The 25,864-nt window shown below is 41.0% G+C and overlaps 1 protein-coding gene across 3 annotated transcripts in view; it reads left to right on the plus strand.

The window, feature by feature from the left end:
* LOC142660576 (inositol-trisphosphate 3-kinase B-like) overlaps positions 1 to 25,864 on the plus strand; it is a 98,106-nt gene that overhangs the window by 16,813 nt on the left and 55,429 nt on the right. For all 3 annotated transcript variants that reach the window (XM_075837204.1, XM_075837201.1, XM_075837202.1), the window contains exon 2: positions 10,568 to 11,042. In XM_075837204.1, the coding sequence (XP_075693319.1) occupies positions 10,722 to 11,042 (321 nt within the window). In that variant the 5' untranslated portion in view covers positions 10,568 to 10,721. The remainder of the gene's footprint in view (positions 1 to 10,567; positions 11,043 to 25,864) is intronic.

Below are 25,864 nucleotides of genomic sequence, written 5' to 3' on the forward strand. Positions count from 1 at the left end.
ACTTTCCGTTATTTTGTCGCCATATTGTGTCCGTAAACCTTTTAGAACTTTAACCCCTTTGTTTGCCAAATTATGTTATTATAATGTATTATAATTAGAGCTTTATTGGGGGACGTCTATTGGGTTCATTGATGGTAACTGCTTTTTGGTACATTGGTTGAGGTTGGCGCTGGCCCCCGGTTTGTTAGGATTATTTGTAGAACTGTCCCCGAGTACCCCTAATATAAGTGACATGTAGCAGGATGAGAATTAGAAACATACTAGCATAGAAAAGTGACCCCAGAAAAAGACCGTGCCTTGTTAGGGTCTACATTGTTCTGAAATCTAGCGCTTTTTTTTTCCTGATTAGTGTCGTAGTCATAAAATGTAAGTGAATTATTGTTGTAGATTATCATAATCTAGGGTTTTAATACCATACGTAGACATGTTTGTGTAGACTGGTGTGAGTTTAATAATCTGTGTGTAACATTTACATCTGTCGGTCAGATTGGTAGTTTTTATTAGCGGGTTCTTGTAGTGTCTCCACAGAGGTAGTGCAGGTGTGAAGTGTCAGTGTACAAAGGACTTTATGAGGCGTGAGGTCCTGCTTTAGTGGTTAAAGTAGAAAGAGCCTCTGCCGACCTTTTACAGATGCTGTAGATTATATGTTAGTGGCCTTTGATGGCGCTTTTATGGTCTCAGCTTTGTGTAGGCATCAAAGGCCTTTCCTCCCCATGTTAGGTGATGGCGTTGTGCCTTCAGAGTTGTAATCATATGGTGGAGGATGCTTTCCAGACGGGGACAGGTATTTTCATGGATACACTAGTTAGGATCGATAGTGTGTGACATTCTACAATCTATGAGGTTTGGTAGTTTGTGATCAGGTATAAATGTAAAGACTAGGACTCCAGGAACAGTACGTGGACAGCCGGCCATGTATGGTCCAAATTTTTGGGGTTGCAGCCGGCATCAATGTGAATGACTGCCGTTAAAGTCTAATATGGAGAATTCTTAGGGTATGTTCACACGGCCTATTTTCAGACGTAGTTTTACACCTCGAATTACGCCTGAAAAGACGGCTCCACTACGCCTGCAAACATCTGCCCATTGCTTGCAATGGGTTTTACGATGTTCTGTTCAGACAAGGTGTAATTTTACGCGTCGCTGTCAAAAGACGGCACGTAAAAAGACGCCCGCGTCAAAGAAGTGCATGTCACTTCTTTGGACGTTTTTGGAGCCGTTTTTCATTGACTCCATTGAAAAACAGCTCCAATTACGTCCGTAATGGACGCTGCAAAAAACGTGAGTACTTGCAAAAACGTCTGAAATTCAGGAGCTATTTTCGCCTGAAAACAGCTTCGTAATTTCAGACGTAATTTGTTAAGACATGTGAACATACCCTTATTCTTCATTATGATATTTTTAGGTGAGAGGAACAGGCCATAAAACATGGTGAAAACTTGAAAAATATTACATTTTCTTTGGCATATGCAGGACCCATCAGGTGGATAGTCATAGAAAAACGTATAAAAGTTTATTTAAAATTAGCACCTAGTGGTACATCCATCTGCAGGAAGGGGTTAAAAAGAACATTTTCAGTCCCCTGAGTTCTGGTGATTTTGTTAAGATATTTTTGTGTAGACGTAGATATACGTGGCATGTATGAACTCATGGTGTAAGATGTATGCACATCTTAAACTTTTATTTTATTATGTGTCTAATTTTCTGTTTGGGTCACATGCGTTTTTATGTATTTTTTGCGAAAAAATTAAACTTCAATGCAAAATTGCATGAAGTCGTCTGTGCGTAGAGTGCTGAGGGGCATTTTAACAATGTTCCAGGTGTCTACTTTCAGAAAATATATGGGTTTAGTATGAATTCTTTATTTTATAGTTCCGGTTTTATATGTACATGTTCAAAATTTGTCCCAGCTAACAGAGGTTTTATAATGTGCAGAAACCCATGGCAGCGAAAGGGTTAAAGCACGAATTCTCTTATATACATCGTGGAATACTGGCAGATTGTCTGCTACAAGTACTACTTTATGTGTGTGCCAGACCTGTTTGCAGTATTGTGTCTCTTCACCTGGACTTGTCAGGATTGGCATCCCTAGATTTGCCATGCTTGGCATGATAGCTGAGGACACACACAGTTTCTGTGGGAACTTTTTCTTACCCTATTCCCGCTGGCCCTATGCCAACCCTCATTGAACAAGATATCTGAGGGGAGGTAAGGAGCAGGTTGGGAGGGCAGATAGGAATGCGGTACTTTAACAAATATCGGACGCAGAAGGCCATGTGGGAGCATGGTGAGTGCGTCCTGGACGGAGACTTCTTGGTCATTTCAATACTCCACTTTGGTTGAAGTCTAACCTTTAATAACTCTCCCCTCACCATAAAATCCATTTTGTGCAGCTCTCTACCCCTCCTGTTTTTCCAGCTCTCTTCTTCCTCTCGGTAACATCTGTGCTTGCATACTCCCTTCCTACTTTTCCGAGATCCTTTGTTTTCTTGTTCTTACTTTCAGTTATCTTTGCCTTAGTTCTCTCCTGTTTTTCTTTCCCCCCCTGGCTTACCATACACACATCCTTTTAGGCTCCCATCCTCCTCTCTTAGGTGCCACTGTTTTTTTCTGAGTGGTGTCAATCTGCTCCTGTAAGAAAAGCTACAATCTCTAAATGTCTTTATTTCATGGGATCAATTGTGATTTGCACTTCTCGATGAGGGTTTGGTGTAAAGGTGAGTGCAAATCTAGCATCTACATGGAACTTTGTTTTCTTTCACGGTTTATATTCTTTTTCAAGATACATCATAAATATGAATTGTTTTAAATATTAAAAAGTCCATGCTTGCAAAATTTGTATAAAGCAATATGCCGACGAGGTAATCACCCCTCAGCGTTCTACGACACACTCGGACAAGGGTACACCGCAACATTTCATCCCTTTCTCAAGCGTGGAAGACCCCTGAAAATGTCGCAGCACGCCCTTGTCCGAGGGCGTAAAAGAACGCTGAAGGGAGATTGCCTTAGCGGTATATTGCTTAATACAAATTTTGGAAGCATGGACTATTAAATATCTAAAACAATTAAAATATATGATGTATTTTGAAAAAGAATATAAACCGTAAAAGGAAACAAAGTTGCATGTCTTTGTTTGAAACGACATAATATAACAAGCCGTGAACGTGGACCCATCATTACCACATTCTACAAACCTACCATTGAAAGGGGGTGAGTTATACATATATTTGCATATCAAATATAGCATCTTAGCAGAAGACAAGGGGAAAGATGATGGAGAACATAGTTCTTTGGGTTTGTACAGGCTGAAGATTTGTCTCATTGCCCATATTGCACAGAAAAAGCAGTTCACATTGGTAATAAGAGCGCATTTCACATTGGTAATAAGAGCATAGTTTACATTGGTAATAGCAGTGCAGTTCACATTGGTAATAAGCGTGTAGTTCACATTGGTAATAAGAGCGCAGTTCACATTGGTAATAAGAGCGTAGTTCACATTGGTAATAAGAGCGTTGTTCACATTGGTAATAAGAGCGCAGTTCACATTGGTAATAAGAGCGCAGTTCACATTGGTAATAGGAGCGCAGTTCACATTGGTAATGAGAGCGAAGTTCACATTGGTAATAAGAGCGTAGTTCACATTAGTAATAGGAGCGCAGTTCACATTAGTAATAGGAGCGCAGTTCACATTGGTAATAAGAGCGTAGTTCACATTGGTAATAAGAGCGCAGTTCACGTTGGTAATAAGAGCGTAGTTCACACTGGTAATAAGAGCGTAGTTCACATTGGTAATAAGAGCGCAGTTCACATTGGTAATAGGAGCACAGATCACATTGATAATAGGAGCGCAGTTCACATTGGTAATAAGAGCGTAGTTCACATTGGTAATAAGAGCGCAGTTCAGATTGGTAATAAGAGTGCAGTTCACATTGGTAATAAGAGCGTAGTTCGCATTGGTAATAGGAGCGCAGTTCACATTGGTAATTGGAGCGTAGTTCACATTGGTAATAGGAGCGCAGTTCACATTGGTAATTGGAGCGTAGTTCACATTGGTAATAGGAGCGCAGTTCACATTGGTAATAAGAGCGCAGTTCACATTGGTAATAGGAGCGCAGTTCACATTGATAATAAGAGTGCAGTTCACATTGGTAATAAAAGCGCAGTTCTCATTGGTAATAAGAGCGCAGTTCACATTGGTAATAAGAGCGCAGTTCACATTGGTAATAGGAGGGCAGTTCACATTGGTAATAGGAGCGCAGTTCACATTGGTAATAGGAGCGCAGTTCACATTGGTAATTGGAGCGTAGTTCACATTGGTAATAGGAGCGCAGTTCACATTGCCAATTGGAGCGTAGTTCACATTGGTAATAGGAGCGTAGTTCACATTGCTAATTAGAGCGCAGTTCACATTGGTAATAGGAGCGCAGTTCACATTTGTAATAAGAGCGTCGTTCGCATTGGTAATAAGAGCGCAGTTCACATTGGTAATAGGAGAGCAGTTCACATTGATAATAAGCGCGCAATTCCCATTGGTAATAGGAGCGCAGTTCTCATTGGTAATAAGAGCGCAGTTCACATTGGTAATAAGAGCGCAGTTCACATTGGTAATAAGAGTGCAATTCACATTGGTAATAGGAGGGCAGTTCACATTGGTAATGAGAGCGAAGTTCACATTGGTAATAAGAGCGTAGTTCACATTAGTAATAGGAGCGCAGTTCACATTGGTAATAAGAGCGTAGTTCACATTGGTAATAAGAGCGCAGTTCACATTGGTAATAAGAGCGTAGTTCACATTGGTAATAAGAGCGCAGTTCACATTGGTAATAAAAGTGCAGTTCTCATTGGTAATAAGAGTGCAGTTCACATTGGTAATAGGAGGGCAGTTCACATTGGTAATAAGAGCGTAGTTCACATTGGTAATAAGTGCGCAGTTCACATTGGTAATTGGAGCGTAGTTCACATTGGTAATAGGAGCGCAGTTCACATTGGTAATTGGAGCGTAGTTCACATTGGTAATAGGAGCGTAGTTCACATTGCTAATAAGAGCGCAGTTCACATTGGTAATAGGAGTCCAGTTCACATTAGTAATTGGAGCGTAGTTCACATTGGTAATAGGAGCGCAGTTCACATTCGTAATAGGAGCGCAGTTCACATTTGTAATAAGAGCGTAGTTCGCATTGATAATAAGAGCGCAGTTCACATTGGTAATAAGAGCGCAGTTCACATTGGTAATAGGAGCGCAGTTCACATTGATAATGAGAGCTAAGTTCACATTGATAATAAGAGCGCAGTTCCCATTGGTAATAGGAGCGCAGTTCTCATTGGTAATAAGAGCGCAGTTCACATTGGTAATAAGAGCGCAGTTCACATTGGTAATAGGAGGGCAGTTCACATTGGTAATGAGAGTGAAGTTCACATTGGTAATAAAAGCGTAGTTCACATTAGTAATAGGAGCGCAGTTCACACTGGTAATAAGAGCGTAGTTCACATTGGTAATAAGAGCGTAGTTCACATTGGTAATAAGAGCGCAGTTCACATTGGTAATAAGAGCGTTGTTCACATTGGTAATAAGAGCGCAGTTCACATTGGTAATAAGAGCGCAGTTCTCATTGGTAATAAGAGCGCAGTTCACATTGGTAATAAGAGCGCAGTTCTCATTGGTAATAAGAGTGCAGTTCACATTGGTAATAGGAGGGCAGTTGACATTGGTAATAGGAGCGTAGTTCACATTGCTAATAAGAGCGCAGTTCACATTGGTAATAGGAGTCCAGTTCACATTAGTAATTGGAGCGTAGTTCACATTGGTAATAGGAGCGCAGTTCACATTCGTAATAGGAGCGCAGTTCACATTTGTAATAAGAGCGTAGTTCGCATTGATAATAAGAGCGCAGTTCACATTGGTAATAAGAGCGCAGTTCACATTGGTAATAGGAGCGCAGTTCACATTGATAATGAGAGCTAATTTCACATTGATAATAAGCGCGCAGTTCCCATTGGTAATAGGAGCGCAGTTCTCATTGGTAATAAGAGCGCAGTTCACATTGGTAATAAGAGCGCAGTTCACATTGGTAATAAGAGCGCAGTTCACATTGGTAATAAGAGTGCAGTTCACATTGGTAATAGGAGGGCAGTTCACATTGGTAATGAGAGCGAAGTTCACATTGGTAATAAAAGCGTAGTTCACATTAGTAATAGGAGCGCAGTTCACATTGGTAATAAGAGCGTAGTTCACATTGGTAATAAGAGCGTAGTTCACATTGGTAATAAGAGCGCAGTTCACATTGGTAATAAGAGCGTTGTTCACATTGGTAATAAGAGCGCAGTTCACATTGGTAATAAGAGCGCAGTTCTCAATGGTAATAAGAGCGCAGTTCACATTGGTAATAAGAGCGCAGTTCTCATTGGTAATAAGAGTGCAGTTCACATTGGTAATAGGAGGGCAGTTGACATTGGTAATAAGAGCGTAGTTCACATTGGTAATAAGAGCGCAGTTCACATTGGTAATTGGAGCGTAGTTCACATTGGTAATAGGAGCGCAGTTCACATTGGTAATTGGAGTGTAGTTCACATTTGTAATAGGAGCGTAGTTCACATTGCTAATAAGAGCGCAGTTCACATTGGTAATAGGAGTCCAGTTCACATTAGTAATTGGAGCGTAGTTCACATTTGTAATAGGAGCATAGTTCACATTGGTAATAGGAGCGCAGTTCACATTCGTAATAGGAGCGCAGTTCACATTTGTAATAAGAGCGTAGTTCGCATTGATAATAAGAGCGCAGTTCACATTGGTAATAAGAGCGCAGTTCACATTGCTAATAAGAGCGCAGTTCACATTGGTAATAGGAGTCCAGTTCACATTAGTAATTGGAGCGTAGTTCACATTGGTAATAGGAGCATAGTTCACATTGGTAATAGGAGCGCAGTTCACATTCGTAATAGGAGCGCAGTTCACATTTGTAATAAGAGCGTAGTTCGCATTGATAATAAGAGCGCAGTTCACATTGGTAATAAGAGCGCAGTTCACATTGGTAATAGGAGCGCAGTTCACATTGATAATAAGAGCTCAGTTCACATTGATAATAAGCGCGCAGTTCACACAGGTAATATGAGCGCAGTTCACATTGATAATAAGAGCTCAGTTCACATTGATAATAAGCGCGCAGTTCACATTGGTAATAGGAGGGCAGTCCAAATTGGTAATGAGAACGAAGTTCACATTGGTAATAAGAGCGTAGTTCACATTAGTAATAGGAGCGCAGTTCACATTGGTAATAAGAGCGTAGTTCACATTGGTAATAAGAGCGTAGTTCACATTGGTAATAAGAGCGCAGTTCACATTGGTAATAAGAACGCAGTTCACATTGGTAATAAGTGCGCAGTTCACATTGGTAATAGGAGCGGTAATAAAAGCGAAGTTCACATTGGTAATAAGAGCGTAGTTCACATTGGTAATAAGAGCGCAGTTCACATTGGTAATAAGAGCGCAGTTCACATTGATAATAGGAGCGCAGTTCACATTGGTAATAAGAGTGAAGTTCACATTGGTAATAAGAGCGTAGTTCACATTGGTAATAGGAGCACAGTTCACATTGGTAATAAGAGCGCAGTTCACATTGGTATTAAGAGCGTAGTTCACATTGGTAATTGGAGCGTAGTTCACATTGGTAATAGGAGCGCAGTTCACATTGGTAATAGGAGCGCAGTTCACATTGGTAATTGGAGCGCAGTTCACATTGGTAATAAGAGCGGAGTTCACATTGGTAATTGGAGCACAGTTTACATTGGTAATTGGAGCGTAGTTCACATTGGTAATAGGAGTGCAGTTCACATTGGTAATAGGAGCGCAGTTCACATTTGTAATAAGAGCGCAGTTCGCATTGGTAATAAGAGCTCTGTTCACATTGGTAATAAGAGCGCAGTTCACATTGGTAATAGGAGCGCAGTTCACATTGATAATAAGAGCGCAGTTCACATTGCTAATAAGTGCGCAGTTCACATTGGTAATAGGAGCGCAGTTCACATTGATAATAAGAGCGCAGTTCACATTGGTAATAAGAGTGCAGTTCATATTGGTAATAAGAGCACAGTTCTCATTGGTAATAAGAGCGCTGTTCACATTGGTAATAAGAGCGCAGTTCACATTGGTAATAGGAGCGCAGTTCACATTGATAATAAGAGCGCAGTTCACATTGATAAGAGCGCAGTTCACATTGGTAATAGGAGCGCAGTACACATTGATAATAAGAACGCAGTTCACATTGATAATAAGAGCGCAGTTCACATTGGTAATAGGAGCGCAGTTCACATTGATAATAAGAGTGCAGTACATATTGGTAATAAGAGCACAGTTCTCATTGGTAATAAGAGCGCTGTTCACATTGGTAACAAGAGCGCAGTTCACATTGGTAATAGGAGCGCAGTTCACATTGATAATAAGAGCGCAGATCACATTGATAAGAGTACAGTTCACATTGGTAATAGGAGCGCAGTTCACATTGATAAGAGCGCAGTTCACATTGGTAATTAGAGTGCAATTCATATTGGTAATAAGAGCACAGTTCTCATTGGTAATAAGAGTGCAGTTCACATTGGTAATAGGAGCGCAGTTCACATTGGTAATTGGAGCGCAGTTCACATTGGTAATAGGAGCGGTAAGAAGAGCAAAGTTCTCATTGGTAATAAGAGCGCAGTTCACATTGGTAATAAGAGCGCAGTTCACATTGGTAATTGGAGCGAAGTTCACATTGGTAATAAGAGCGTAGTTCACATTGGTAATAAGAGCGTAGTTCACATTGGTAATAGGAGCGCAGATCACATTGATAATAGGAGAGCAGTTCACATTGGTAATAAGAGCATAGTTCACATTGGTAATAGGAGCGCAGATCACATTGGTAATAAGAGCGTAGTTCACATTGGTAATAAGAGCGCAGTTCACTTTGGTAATAAGAGCGCAGTTCACATTGGTAATTGGAGAGCAGTTCACATTGGTAATAAGAGCGCAGTTCACTTTGGTAATAAGAGTGCAGTTCGTACTGTAATCATGTTTTCAGTATGGGACAGTTGTCCTGCAGCGAGGCAGGGACTCCTAGCATCGTACATAACTATGATGCTAGGAGCCCGGCTCCCTGCACTGTGTTCGGTCCAGGACTTGTGGCCGAAATACGTCCGTCAATTACGGACGTAATTAGTGTATGTGCACATACCCTAAGAGCGCAGTTCACATTGCTAATAAGTGCGCAGTTCACATTGGTAATAGGAGCGCAGTTCACATTGGTAATAAGAGTGCAGTTCATATTGGTAATAAGAGCACAGTTCTCATTGGTAATAAGAGCGCTGTTCACATTGGTAATAAAAGCGCAGTTCACATTGGTAATAGGAGCGCAGTTCACATTGATAATAAGAATGCAGTTCACATTGATAATAAGAGCGCAGTTCACATTGGTAATAGGAGCGCAGTTCACATTGATAATAAGGGTATGTGCACACACACTAATTACGTCCGTAATTGACGGACGTATTTCGGCCGCAAGTCCCGGACCGAACACAGTGCAGGGAGCCGGGCTCCTAGCATCATACTTATGTACGATGCTAGGAGTCCCTGCCTCGCTGCAGGACAACTGTCCCGTACTGTAATCATGTTTTCAGTACGAGACAGTTGTCTTGCAGCGAGGCAGGGACTCCTAGCATCGTACATAAGTATGATGCTAGGAGCCCGGCTCCCTGCACTGTGTTCGGTCCGGGACTTGCGGCCGAAATACGTCCGTCAATTACGGACGTAATTAGTGTGTGTGCACATACCCTAAGAGTGCAGTTCATATTGGTAATAAGAGCGCTGTTCACATTGGTAAGAAGAGCGCAGTTCACATTGGTAATAGGAGCGCAGTTCACATTGATAAGAGCGCAGATCACATTGATAAGAGTGCAGTTCACATTTGTAATAGGAGCGCAGTTCACATTGATAATAAGAGCGCAGTTCACATTGGTAATAAGAATGCAGTTCATATTGGTAATAAGAGCACAGTTCTCATTGGTAATAAGAGCGCAGTTCACATTGGTAATAAGAGCGCAGTTCACATTGGCAATAGGAGCGCAGTTCACATTGGTAATAAGAGTGCAGTTCACATTACTAATAAGAGCGCAGTTCACATTGGTAATAAGAGCGCAGTTCACATTGATAATAAGAGTGCAGTTCACGTTACCCAAGGCTTCTGTTACTGCTGTGTACTCTAAGAACATGATTTTGGCTTTTTGCACATGGTCCCTGTACAAGTTCCTTTACTAAGAGGGTTTAGAATTAACCGTCCTAATCTCAAGATCTTGAACTGTGATGCATTGTACAAGTTCTTGTGTGTAATGGAGCAGAAGCGGATTGAAGACATTTGCGGAGATCATCTGTCAATTTAAAGGGCTCATTATCAAAAAATCCTAGTGCTCATATTCACAAAAAGAAGGCGGCATAGGTCATTCTTGTGCTAAATGTAGTTAATTTGTGCTTTACAACAAAAAGGTGCGATATTAGGAACATCTAACTCTACGACTGTTTCATTGTGTTGAACTCTCTCCACAGATGTCTCATGGACAGGAAGAGTGAGCCTGTAGTAGACTTTTCAGGACATGCCTATGGAAGATCAAGTAGCCATTTGTGGCTGATCCGTCAAGAGCAAACAGCAATAAACAATCAATCAAAGACCAAGTAAAGTTTCCAGTCTATAGCGGGAGAGATGGAGAAGCAAGGGAGCACACCCCTGAAGGAAGAATTACAGAAGTTATCTGTGGTGCCTTGTGAGGCAGAAAAGGACATGCAAACCCTCTTAAGTAAACCAAAGGTGCTCAAACATGCCGAGAACATCGAACACGCAGGGGAACACAGCCCTGTAGATCTGCTGCCAGAGGAAGAGGGGCAGAAGAAGTCAATAAGGCAATCCGACAGGTCAATCTCCAGCACGTCCACCTGCTCATCAGTAGCCTACTCCTCACCAGAAAGTGACCAAGTCTTCAGTGAAGAAGAAGATATCCAGACCAAGCGTAAGACTTTAAGAAAGGTTAGTGCTATTAGGGAATAGTTGTTGTGAAGATCAAAGTGGTAACATGGGGATTTATTTCCAGTAGCGAAAGGGTTGAGAGGCAAACAACGTATATAGAGGAGCTTTGTTTTCTGTGGGCGAAGATGCTAATCCCACCTGCTGAGTTGATAAGAAAGAGAAAAGTAGAGAAAAGAAGACGGGAGGGGGAAGATACTGCTGTGAAAGGCAAAATTATAGGTTGAGGACGCATACACAAGCATTGTTTTGACAATGTACTAGAAGTAATGGCGGTTAAAGCTATGAAAATGCCGGTCCTGTTGTGGGAAGGAGAGGCTTGTAGTTTATGTATGAGAATGAAGAATTGAAGCACTGTGAGGTAAATCATACATTTAGTAGGATGAGACATGTTTTATAGCTCCATTGTTGATCAACTCGAATATAGAGATACACAGGGCCAGCCTCACCACCAGGCCGACCTGGGCAGATGTCGGGGCCCTCTGGGCTTAGGGGGCCCATGTCGATCTGGTAAAACATGCTCTACACTTGTCGAACAAAAAACGGGGTATACATTTGGCCCACTGCCACATACATCTTTTCACAGGCATCTTTATATTCAGGCCAATAATATCAATATATTGCTCTCTCCTGGTGCGCTGTATACATACAGAGAACAAGATATTTTCCATCAGTTTAATTAAATAAAATGTGCCTGTGGTTGGTTAATGGGTCCAAGTACCTACTGAATATGATCCATACACTGTGTGTAGCCCATTGCTTTACTGTTCGTAGTAAGATGCATTAAGTCTAGCAAGGGTTTCGGCCTGGGGTCCTTTTATTTCTGATTATCACATCCATAGGGTCTAGTGACTTGATTTATTCTGTAAATGTGTAATTTATATACATTACACGACCAAAAGTCTGCAGACACCAAAATGTGTAACTGCTTGTTAAACATCTTATTCCTGAAACTTGGATATTAATATGGAGTTGGTGCTATAAGAGCCTCCACTGGTCTAAGAAGACATTTCCCTACAATTTAGAACATGACCGATTGGATTCCTGTCCATTCAGCCACAAGGGTATTAGTAAAGTTGGGCACTGATGTGAGGCAATAAGGGTTGGCAGCTTTCATATCGTCTAAGGTGTAGTTGGTTGAAGTCAGGGGGTCTTCGTAGGCAAGTCAAATTATTCTACACTCAACAAACTATTTTGTAAGGTCCACACTGTTTGCGTGGCACAAACTTCTTCCACAAAAATAATATTTTCTGTAGCATTAGGATTTTCCTTCAATGGAACGAGGGACCCCGTCAGGACCATGAAAAACATTCCCTCATTTAATACCTTCAGGCAGTAAGTCATCTGATATATACCAAACCCATATTAGAATGCTATTGTGCCTTGCTTCATCTCTCCAGAGAACACTTTCTTATTACAGAAAATGCCTCTTTATCCACTTATCAGTCTCCTTTTCTCTTTCACTCTCAATTTATTGGTAAAATCCATAATTAGTGAAGCAGAGATGAAGACTGATTGTCAGCTCACTTAGGGATCAGGTTACAGGTGCCGATAGAAGTCTTTGGAGAGGTGAGGGGGGAGCAGGAAGAGGGAGCAGCTGCAGAAAAATGCTTCTAGTAAGAGTTTTACTAGAATCCAGCACTGGTGTGAGACAATAAAACACTTATTAAAAGCAGCAGGCGCATGGAGGAAATTATATATCAGTACTGAGCAGTGTAGCTGTGAATCCAGCCCTGAACTGCAGCAGCGTCTCTGTGTGTGTCTCTCTAAGTGATCAGTGCAGGGGGCAGGGGAAGAAAGACAGAAGTCTGATAAGGGGAGAAACAGGCATTTTTCTCGAATAAGGTATATCACAAAGTTTCTTATATTCGCTTGTACTATTGATAAATTGAAAAATGTAAACACTGGTTACACTTTAACCCTTTCACGACCAATGACGAAAATGAACGTCATGGTCGGCTGCTAGTTCCCGCACCATGACGTTCATTTTCGTCAGTATTTCAAACTGTCACTCTGTGTAAACATAGAGTGACAGACGCCGCTGACAGCTGTCCTAGACAGCTGTCACATCAGTCTCGCCGGACAGCGGACCATCGCCGCTGCTTTCGGCAATTAACCTCTTAAGTGCGGCGACGGATTGCCGTCGCCGCATTTAAGTGGTTTGAAGCACATCGGCAGCCACCACAAAGTGATCGTAACTGTAATGTTATTTTTCCCGCACGATGAACACCCCAAAAAAAATCAATAAAAAACTACGACAGAATCGCAATTTTTTTGGTCACCACCGCTCCCTAAATAAAGAATAAAAAGTGATCAAAAAGTCGCATGTACCCAAAAATAGTACCAATAAAAACTTCAATCCGTCCCGCAAAAAACAAGCCCTTACACAGCTTTTTTGACTAAAAAAATAAAAAAATGATGGCTCTCAGAATATGGTGACACAGAATTTTTTTTTTATTATAAATAAGTGATTTTATTTTGCAAACGCTAAAAAAAAGGACCAAACCTATATACATATGGTATCGCCGTAATCGTACCAACTCGCAGAATAAAGTAAAAATGTCATTTATAGCGTACGGTCAACGCCGCAAAAAGAAAACCTAAAAAACGGTGTCAGAATTCCTGTTTTTTGGTCAGGATTGCAAAAAAAATTAATAAAAAGTGATCAAAAAAAATCGCATGTACCCCAAAATGGTACGAATGAAAACGACAGATTGTCCCGCAACAAATAAGCCCTCTCACGGCTCCGGTGGTGAAAAAATAAAAAAGTTCTGGCTCTCAGAATATGGCGATGCAAAAGGTGCAGAGTGTTCCAAAATCGGTTAAGATCGGGCGCCATTTATCAGTGCGACACCGGCCACACATCTATGAATTATTATTTATTTACCGCATTATTATACCCCCTTATTATGCCCTGATGTTCTCCGCACAGATTACATATGCCCCCACATTATAAACTGAAATACCAGCAAAACGCCAAATAGAACTACTACCAAGCAAAATCTGTGCTCCAAAAGCAAAATGGCGTCCCTCCCTTCTGAGCCCTGCAGCGTGCCCAAGCAGCAGTTTGCGCCCACACATATGGCATCGCCATACCCGAGAGAACCCGCTTAACGTTTTATGAGGTATTGGTCTTCAGTGGCACAAACTGGGCACAACATATTATGCGTATCAGTGGAAAATTGCAATTTTCACTTTGAACCATCTGCTGTGCACTAACCCCTTTGCGCACTATGACTTAATTGCCCGTCATGGTGCGGGGGTTGATGTATGGAGCCGTCTCACGTGCTGAGCCTGCTCCATACGCTGTCGGCTGTGTATTGCAGCTGACACCCGGGACTAACTTACAGGTACAGCGATCGCTCTGTTACAGAAGCCTGTAAGAATAACAATACAGGGTGGGCCATTTATATGGATACACCTAAATAAAATGGGAATGGTTGGTGATATTAACTTCCTGTTTGTGGCACATTAGTATATGGGAGGGGGGAAACTTTTCAAGCTGGGTGTTGACCATGGCGGCCATTTTGATATCGGCCATTTTGTATCCAACTTTAGTTTTTTCAATGGGAAGAGGGTCATGTGACACATCAAACTTATCAAGAATTTCACAAGAAAAACAATGGTGTGCTTGGTTTTAACGTTACTTTATTCTTTCATGAGTTATTTACAAGTTTCTGACCACTTATAAAATGTGTTCAAAGTGCTGCCCGAGCATTCCTAGATGAACAGTTTCCTGGAAAGTGTATTGGTCGTCGTGGGCCAGTTGAATGGCCCCCTAGGTCTCCCGATCTGACCCCCTTAGACTTTTATCTTTGGGGTCATCTGAAGGCAATTGTCTATGCTGTGAAGATACGAGATGTGCAGCAACTGAAACTACGGATACTGGAAGCCTGTGCTAGCATTTCTTCTGCGATGTTGCTATCAGTGTGTGAAGAGTGGGAGAAGAGGGTTGCATTGACAATCCAACACAATGGGCAGCACTTTGAACACATTTTATAAGTGGTCAGAAACTTGTAAATAACTCGTGAAAGAATAAAGTAACCAAGCACACCATTGTTTTTCTTGTGAAATTCTCGATAAGTTTGATGTGTCACATGACCCTCTTCCCATTGAAAAAACTAAAGTTGGATACAAAATGGCCGACTTCAAAATGGCCGCCATGGTCAACACCCAGCTTGAAAAGTTTCCCCCCTCCCATATACTAATGTGCCACAAACAGGAAGTTAATATCACCAACCATTCCCATTTTATTTAGGTTTATACTGTATACTGCAATACATTAGTATTGAAGTGTATTGTACCAGCGATCCAATGATCGCTGGATCAAGTCCCCTAAGGGGATTGATTAATAAAATGTGTAGAAGAATTATAGTTATTAGTAGTAATTTTTAAAGTAAAAAAAAACCAACACCTTTTCCCATTTTTCTTCTAAAGTAATGTAAATAAATGAACAAAATTGGTATCGCTACGTCCGTAAAAGTCCGAACTATTACAATATACCATTATTTAATTTGCACAGTGAACACCTTAAAAAAAATTAATAATTGAAACTGCCAAAATCGCTGTTTTTTTTTTGTCACCTTAGCTCTAAAAAAAAAATTTAATACAACGTGTGTCCAGGCAGCGCATTAGGGCCACAATATGGGTATTTTTGAAAACAGGAGAAACAGGGTGATAGATTTTGGGGTGTGTTTCTTCATTCTCATGGTCGCTTTACAAAGAAATCGGTCTTCAAACTGATACTTTTATGAAAAAAATTGAATTTTTTTTTTTCACCTGCTATGTATTCAATTTAGCAAAACTTACTATACCCCTAGATAAATACCTTAAGGGGTCTAGTTTTCTAAATGGGGTCATTTGTGGGGGATCCAATAACTCTGAGGCCTATGAGCCTCTGAAAACCTGGCTTGGTGCAGGAAAACAAAATGTACTTCAAAATGTATAAAATTATTATTCAATTTGTTAGTCCTCTAAATTGCTGAAAATTTATTTTATTTTTTCAAAAGTGCTGCCAAAATAGAGTAAAGAGATGGAAATATATTTTTAATTAAAAAAATTGTACAGTATGTGTGTACATATGTGACATATTTTAGTTAAAAATAGGGAGAAATTTTAATTTTTACAAAATTTCTTCCATTTTTCTATTTTTTTATTAATTTCCGCAAAATGTATCAGTCTACTTTTACCACTAAAATAAAGTACAACATGTGACGAAAAAACAATGTCAGAATTACTTGGATATTCAAAACTTTCACAGAGTTATTCTCTGATAAAGTCAGACATACCAGATTTGACAAATCTGGCTTGGTCATTAAGGTACAAACAGGCCCGGTCATTAAGGGGTTAAATAGTGATTGGATAAATCTGATCTGATATATTTAAACATCCACTACCCAAGGGGACATTATTAAAATGGTAGATATTGTTCCACCTATAAAGTAACTGTCGCTGTACTGTTGTTACAGTGGGCCAGAGAACAGGAAACAAAAATGCAGTGTTAATATCCAGCCCCTAATTCATAATCCTGGGCATTTTGCCTTGCAGTTAGTAGCGATTGTTAACAACTACACATTCTTAGAGACTTCTGTGTACATAGCACCTATTTAACGGGGTTGTCCATTTTGAATGTGTTTTTAAAATTTCTGTTAGAATGATACCCGGCGATAACAGGGTGTTCCGCTGCTTGCTTAACTGTAATCTGTGGAGGAACCTGCTAGCAAGTGTTACATTTCCCTGCAGCGCCACTTACAGGGGAAATTGAAGGGGTTTTCCGAGATCTCAGAAAATTCACTACATGCAGGAAATGGCATGAAATAAAAATAAAAAAAAGAACCTACACTCACTTGTTAAATCCGCCCCCGCTCCAGTGATCACTGCCGTTCTTTGTTTACCTGGCTGCAGCAATGATGTACCCACACTGCCGAGGCCAGTGATTGGCTGCAGCGGTCCCGTTGGTTATATGGGCACCTCATCGCTGCAGCCAGGTAAACAAAGCGGCGGGGACCACTGGAGTGGCTTTATCAGGTATAGTATAGGTTCTTTTTTTATTTTATGCCATTTTCCCCATGTAGTGAATTTTCTGGGGATCTCTAAAAACCCTTTTAAATAATTCTGTGTAATGTACGGATGTATCGTGTCCTCCAGAACAAGAAACGCTGATGAAAGAGGGACCGTCATCTTTTAACTTAGAATTCACTTATAGGATATTTAAAAATGGGTTTTTAAAACCAGACACCCCTTTAATTCATAAAACCTCTATATTCTGTAGTGGTGTACAGAGAGTGGTGTAGAGGTGTATTCGGTGCCTGTCCTTTAGAGTTAACGGGAGAAACACACAGGTCTTCTACTGCCTTGCCTGATACTGTGGGAAACGATCTCCCTGGCAGGTAGAGAAACTTGTTCTTTTCCTGGGGTATTAAGAGAGGATTCGCCTGGTAAATCCTTTGTCTGTGTTGCCTGCCACCACGCAGCGGAGAGAATGGGAGGCTTTCAGATCCTTCTTTGAACCTATGTAGGATCCGGGGCAATGTTCTCCCTCCCTGCTGCCTGTCCCTTTTCATTGTCGTCCACTTTATTCTGAAATGTACATTTCATTAATTTTCCATCCTATCTGGATTAAAATGTTCCCTGTGTATTAAATGAGCGGCTGAGGTTATACCCCTTGGGCTAGGAATATCTTGTTAGCTGAGAGCTTTACCTTTTATGGGGTTTTTAATTAAATCGGCTTAAGCTGATTTCATAAAGATAGCTCAGAACCATGGAAAATAATTGTACATATGTCATGAGCAGGATTCCCCTCTGGTCATTCTGGGCGAGATGTGTGCCAGTTATGAATAGGAAAGCCATTACTTTCCTATATATGTCTTTGTTTTGTTGCTTTTCTTTTGTTATGAGGAGGTTCATTTATAACCGGATAAATTTGGCTATTACACTTTTTAGACATTTCAGAGATAACAATATCAATTACGAAATCAAGAGTTTATGAATTCTCAAGTACATATGGATAAGAAAGCCATCATCTGTCAGAAAGTGACGAATCTCTCATGGGAACACAAGTCCCTCCATCAGTGAATTATGTCGCCCTGTAACTTTTCCCATTCTACTTTTCCTATTACAAACTGAGAGGAAGTTACAACCAGTGTCAGCCATTTTTGACATTGTGGAGAGCTGTCTTAGATCAGCTGGTCACCCAGCATGCATAAAGGTATACACAAGTACTTCCTTACTCCTATCGTTTTATGTATATCTAGTACAGAAATGGAAGGCACCCTTACACTGAGTAACTAGTGCCCCCATGACAGCCCACGTGCCCTCTGGAAGCTACCACTTCAGACCATTTTTTTTAGCATTTCCATTAATTTCAATAAAATAAGCAGTTGAGTGGAAAATAGCTATAATAATATGGAAAGTTAACTAAAATATAGCATATTAATAGTGCACAAAACGTTGAACAAATGTGCGAATTGTGACTGATCTTCTGTAATTATTGTTTAGATACTGATCACAGTTGTGTTGCAAGACATGTAGCGCTGTATAAAGTCCCATATTTCCAAGCAGGTCCCCTTTTGTCTGTTTTGTAATAAACTGAACAATAAAAATATACAGGACTAGTCTGACAAGTCAAGTTAAAGGAGGACAGCTAATGATTGTCGATTTTATGGAATATGAAATGCTCTTAGAGCTCATGCACACGGCAAAATATACCTCTGAGTTGTATGGATCTGTAATACGGCACAAATAGATTTCTGTGGCGCCCTACTGTACGGTACCTACATAGGCCTCCGATTTCGAACGGTGGCATACAGAAGTTTTTTCTGTCTGAGTTTAAGGCTACTTTGAGACGAGGTGCACCCGTGCGAGACACGTTGTCACGGATCACCCATAGACTAGAGTCTATAGAGGGATGCGTGACATGTCCTATTTTTTCACGGACCCTTCACATGCCCTGTTGAAACAACGGAACAGCCCCATTGAAATACATGAGTCTGTGTGACGGCTGTTGTTTTAACGGCCGTCACACGGACAAGATACACGCTCGTCTGAATGATACCTAAAAGTCCGACAGAGAAAAGTTAATGCGCCATATTCCATCGGACGACTTATTACAGATATATTCTCCCCTAGAAACAAAGTTTTGGCTATGGCTATGTAGTATTGAGCCACAGGGACTCTATGACGGAGTCCATGTGCCTTCACACAGCCTCTGTACATGGAGCCTTAAACAGCTTTGCAGCCTATAGTGTAATAAAGTGAGACTTACCTTTCACTAGAAATAGAACCGTGTAAAGCTGCTCTGTGCTTTAGTAATCTTAAATATTAATTTATTAAGTCAATTCATATTAAGTCAATCCTCTTGTCATATATCCTATCAGAGTGACTTTCTTCTCTGCAGAACTGCCATCATCTGCTATGGAAGACAGCCTGTACTCTGTAATGCTTCATTGTGGTTAACCCAGAAATAACAATCACGGGGAGGATGGGGCCAGCTTGATTACAATGAACCTTTGAGTGTTAACAAGAATTTTACCACTCTCTGACAGCAAACAGAGTTACTATGGGGAAACTATAAGGAATTTTAATTTCTACAATCCTGCCAGACTTGTGCACTTCACATAGTGTCTGACATGTATAAAAATATATATTGCTATACGCAGTTTAGAAACGTAGATGTGACTTCAGAGTTCTGTTATTTATCAGCGTTTCTGTGCGATTGGGATCTTCTGGCTGATAACTTAGAGCACATGTTCATAAGCTTCAGATACATTTTCCACTTAAAATATATTTCCATTAATTGAGTCTCATTCTTTATCTATTCCAAATGGAGATTCCATAATCTCTTGGGAATCCTGTAATGTTTCCATGATTAGCTCATCTTGTGGGAAAAGAGGGTTTATAGTATCTTTATTGCAGATGTTTAGACGCCTGACATGTTGTTATAACGTAGTTCTCAATAACAAATTGCTAAGCAGGGAATTTGTAAGCTCATATAATATGAGATCTTCATCGGAGACGTATTTCATCCACTATATGGCCTTAAAGGATGGAGTTAAGAATTGATGTGTTAGGTTTAGTTTGGTTAAATCTGTCAATCATTCACTGGTAGGCGGGGGATGGGTGGGTAGGATTGACGACTTGCAAGATGTTACGGCTTTGAATACAAACTGGTGCTGCATCTTTTTACAATAAAGAAAAAAAAACCTGAAAAATGTAGTATGACAATCATGCAAGAATAGGTGACATCTGAAAGGGGGCACATACTTTTTCTTAGCTTACTTAGGTTTACTTATCCCTGTTCCCTGATCATGTCTGTAGTAGATTATAATCCAGAGCTGCGCACAGAATTCTACAGGTTGCGATCACCTCCATGTATTCACTGCTTGTTCAGTGTCTGCACAGAGCTTAGGCCTCATGCACAGGACCATAGTTTTCATCCGTAATTACGGAAGCCGTAATATTGCGGACCAATTAATTTATATAGGCCACGGACAACTTTCCGTATATTTATGGATGTGTGTCCAGGCCGTAGAAATGATCCGCAAAGTATAGAACATGTCCTATTCCTCTCCGCAATTGCGGCACGACTCGCCCATAGAAGTCTATGGGCGCATGCAAAATTGCGAACGGCTATGCATGTGCATCATGTTGGGACATGTTGGTGACATCATTTGTAGCCTCCCTTTGTTTTTGCGGATCCATAAATACAGATGCACTACGGACTGTATTTGCGGACAGTGTCCCAGATATGCAGACGACTATGGATCTGTATTTGTGGACAGTAAAAAACACTACGTGTGCATGAGGCCTTACTCTGGTGATTTGCATTCTGGGAAGAAGCTGAAGGGGTTATCCCACGACAAACATTTATCACTTATTTACTGGATAGGTGATAAATATATGATCGCTGTGGACCCCACCGCTGGGACCACGAACTAATAATTAGAACGGGGATCCGAGCCACTGTTCCAGAGGAGTTAGAATGTAGCGTTGGACACACGTGCGCACTATTGCTCCTTTCGAAAGTTTGGGGAGTGACGGAGATTACAGAGTACAGCGTTCAACTATCTCAGTCAGTACCATACTATCTCAGGGTGGTAGTGTGCATGTATGGCCACCTCTCGATTCAAACTCCTCCGGGATGGGGGTTGGGACCCCGTTCTAGTGATCAGTTGGGGTCCAAGCAGTGAGATCCCCAGCGATCATACATTTATCATCTTTCCTTTAAGCTGGTATGGGGTATGTTTGATTTCAACATCGCCCATCCTTTGTTCCTGCGGTAGATAAGCCTCTGCCAGAGGTGCCATTCCTGTGGAAATAAACATGCACACTAGGTTGAGCCATATGTTCATGTTTATGGTGGAGTGATAGCTGTAGGGCAAACAAGCTTTTATCTGACCAATATCTAATCTGACGGGCCAGCTTTACTTCCTGAGACCCCCTAGTTATTGGTGCTCCTGAGCTACAGATTGGGAATGCTGCTCCATAGATTCTTGTATCTGTAAATTATGTCCTACCATTCTACAGTTAAAGAGGTATTCCCATCTTAAGCATTTATGGCATACCCACAGAATATACCATAAATACCTAATCAGTGTGAGTCACACCTCTGGGACCCTCATCTATTGGGAGAACTGAGGTGAGGTGGCCCCCTGATTTATGGTTGCCCTAGTCTCCATAGACTCCCTTTCTCCTAATAGGTGGGACCTGCACCTCATGAATTTATGGCATATCCTGTGTATATGTCATAAATGTTTAAGATGGGAATACTTCTTTAACACATTTTTAGTATACAGTTACATTAAGTATCATCTTGTTTTATCTTTACTTAAAACTGAGTAAGTATAAGTTTTAAGATACTTTGATTAGTTTAGATTTTCTGGTTTCTACTGATGAATATAATAATAATAAAAAAATAGAGCTGGCAATCATTCAATTTTCCAAAAAGGTTTTCTGTTTTCTTATCCATTTGTAAAACTATGATGTCATTGCACAACCAGTGGAAAATGAATGATACAATGTCACGTGAAATGGGCATGTGCGGGAAAGAAATCTGCTGCCTATCGTGGTTTTGCTTCATGGTCTGTTGGATTCGGTTTTTTTCTTTCTTATGAAAGCATTTCAAGTTTCCAAAAATATTGCCAATAAGATTCTGCATGAAACAAACAATATATATATATATATATATATATATATATATATATATATATATATACATATATCTACAGATATATAGATATTTATATATATCCATGGATATATCTGTCTATATATATATATATATATATATATATATATGTATGTATATATATATATATATATATATATATATATATATATATATAGTCAGACGACCAGCTGATCATTGTTGGTCCAGTTTTGAAAAACCACCAGCGATCAGTTCTCATCACTGGGGGAGGCTGCGGCTGGACTTACATTTCCCCTGCAGACTACATGCCAGTCATTTAAATAAGTGACCAACCATGTAATATATGGACGCCCGGGTCGGCCAGAGACGCTCTTTGTTAGCGTCTCTCCGCTCTGATTAATAGAGGCGGTGCTGAGCAGGGGGCCCGCATCTATGATGTCCATGTGCCCTAATAGAACCTAAGGTAAGGGGTTGTCCTGTTCAGACATCCCTTTAATAGCAAGTTGATACAGTTTGACTTTGTTTAGGAACCGAGTATGAAAAACTTCCATAGAACTTACTGGGAAGCAACCCAAACAGCGCCAATAGCTAGTTTGTTGGCACATTGGCTACTTGGCTCTTGTAATACAGATTGGTAAAACCAGAATAATATATCTGTATGTTTAAAGATAAAAGTAAATGAGGACAAGATTACAATGCTTAGTGTAAATGTATTCCTGGATAACAACAGTTTGATTTTGATGCTTTGCTGAAATATGTGATGCTGTATGTAATGATGATTGCAATCCTGAATATATACATTTCACAAAACCATCATAAATGTGCCCGATCATACAGATGTAGCAGTGCTGCCTGTGCTCTGTTTGGATTTTGGGATAAAGGTATAAACAAATCAGCCAGGAAACTGTGCCAACTAGGAACTCTATGGAGGGTACATGGCTGGTGCATAGTAAAGGTTTTGCACTGGACATGCAGGGTCCCTTTTCTTATGGTGGACCAGTTGTTATGTGATAACGTGACTTCAAATATTTCATATATTCTACCATTATACTAAGGCTATGTTCACATGCATTGGACGTATCAGAAAGCTGCACTACTTCTGGAGTGCAATATTCACCTAAAAATATAAAAACATTCAGGTTTTACTCTGGCTTTGCTTTAGATCGCTCCGATTGAAGGACACTGCACTGCAATTTCTCCAGCCTCAGATAGGCAAAGGTTTATATACAGTCACCCAGGATATATTATAACAAGCTATGGGGACTTTTACATATGGTCTCTGCACGCTATTATAGGAACTTCCAATAGAAAGAAGCCAGAATACTGGATTTAGTTCTTTTATAGTAATTTGGGTATTGGAAGAGGGACGCCATGTAATAGATGTATATTAGTGAACTGTTCATGATGCAGCTCCTTAATATAATAGATGGCTGCATAGGTGGAGCTTCACATTAATAGAAAATGGTATCGTATAAATAATGTAACCTGTGACAGATGGGAGATACAACAGCACATTCAATTCTAAGAGGAATTTTATGTAAGGAAGCTCCAATACAAAAATGTTTGAACTGTTCTGTAACGGGAAGAGTGTCCCCTCCGAAGAACAATCTCATGATTCAAATGGATCGTACTTAAATATTGGTTCCTTGCGTGAAACCATTAACAAAGTATTTGCGGCCTTTCCAGCAATCATCAATTTTCTACTATACACTAAGTGGTTTCCTGTATGCAGAAGTATCCTATGTAATGATAGGCCCTCCTGCCAGGGCTATAGCGAGGGGGGAGAGCGAGGCTGGGTGAGGGGCTGATAAGAAGCCGTCAGATCTGCGAGACAGAGAGTCCTGCGGGTGTGGTAAGAACTAAGGCCTCCTGCACGCGGCCGTGCATTACGGTCCGCATACTATCCATAATTGTGGAGCTGCAGTTGCGAATAGTATAGGACACATTCTATTCTATGGGCCAATGTACACGACCGTGGTTTCCAGGGCTACTTAGAGTCAATGAACATGTATGTGTACGGTCCGTGATTGCGGACGGCCCGCGGGTGACACTCAGCGGCTGCCCGTGCCTGTAGTCACAGCCGTGTGCATGAGGCCTAAATCTCTGTCCTGCCCACAGGAGAGCAGGTAATCGATTTCTACACCGCGTTCCTCATCCACCACCACCAAAAGGCTATTGGTGAGAAGACTAAGGCTGGATTCTCACGAGCACATTACGTCCGTAATGAACGGAACGTATTTCGAACGCAAGTCCCGCACCGAACACACTGCAGGGAGACGGGGTCCTAGCATCATAGTTATGTACGATGCTAGGAGTCCCTGCCTCGCTGCGGGACAACTGTCCCGTAATGTAATCATAATTTGAGTACGGGACAGTTGTCCGGCAGCGAGACAGGGACTCCTAGCGTCGTACATAACTATGATGCTAGGAGCCCGGCTCCCTGCAGTATGTTCGGTCCGGGACTTGCAGCCGAAATACGTTCCGTCTATTACGGACGTAATGTGCTCGTGTGAATCCAGCCTTAGACTTGTGATGGGGTGCATATTAGAATGTTAAAGGCAACCTGTCACCAGCATTTCACCTATTGAACTTTACTTCTCCCTCACTAGCTGCTGCTATAAAAAGTTCATTGCCGTTATCCCCTTTCCTAAACTCCTCCTCCGACTGTAAATAACGGTCAGCAAACGTTTCGCGCCTTTTATCGTAATAATCCGGTGTCCCTTTGTGTGCACACACCAAAGGAGGACATCAATGCACAAGCGCGGGATGTTGTGTGCTGGGGGAAGGCGAGGAGCTGTCAATAAAAAGTAAGAAGGTGAGGTAAACTCGGAAAGACTTGAGGAATAAAGATTTGACTCTTTTCAAAACGAAGATTTGACTCTTTTCAAATGAAGATCTGACTCTTTTCTGCTCATTAGCATACGGTGTGGGAACACTAAAAAGCTAAATACTAAAGCTACAGAGCCGACTAAGAATACAATTATAGGTTATATAGAAATGATTTTTCACCCGCTACCACCAGGTATAGTCGGTTTAATAGGTGAAATGCTGGTGACAGGTTCCCTTTAAACTTCAGCTCTTGGTTCACCCCATTCTTAAGTGTAGGTGTTCTTAAGGCTCAATGCACATGATGCGTATTACGTGCAGTTTTTCCGTGCGGATTTGCGTGCGGCAAATCCGCAGCGTAATACAGTACCAGCATAGTCAATGAGACTCCAGAAAATTTTATGTATACGCTGCAGTATTTTTCGGAACGGAAATTGACCTGCGGTGCGTAATTTAGAATCCACAGCATGTCAATTTATCTTGCGTTTCCGCTTGCGAATTGTATCTGCCTAGTGATGTGGAAAATCGCACCAAAACCCGCAGCATGAACACGCGCTATAAAACGCATCAAAACTTGAAAACCGCACCGAAAAATGCATTTGGGTGCGTATTTCACCTGCGTATTTTCTGCTTATTGCTGTGGTTTTGGGGCACATTTTCCGCAGCAAAATACGCAACGTGTGCATGTAGCCTTGGGGTAAAGCTTGTCTTCGGTTTGGAACTACTGTAAGGGGAATTACATTATCAGAAATATCCTAGGATGTTATTATAGGAATCATTTCCTTTAGTAGATATGGCGAGCCCAATGGGCTATAATTCTCTGCTGTCCAAGCTTCACTTTCCTGCATTAGGA

This window comes from Rhinoderma darwinii, chromosome 9 (assembly GCF_050947455.1).
Source record: "Rhinoderma darwinii isolate aRhiDar2 chromosome 9, aRhiDar2.hap1, whole genome shotgun sequence".
NCBI lineage: Eukaryota > Metazoa > Chordata > Amphibia > Anura > Rhinodermatidae > Rhinoderma > Rhinoderma darwinii.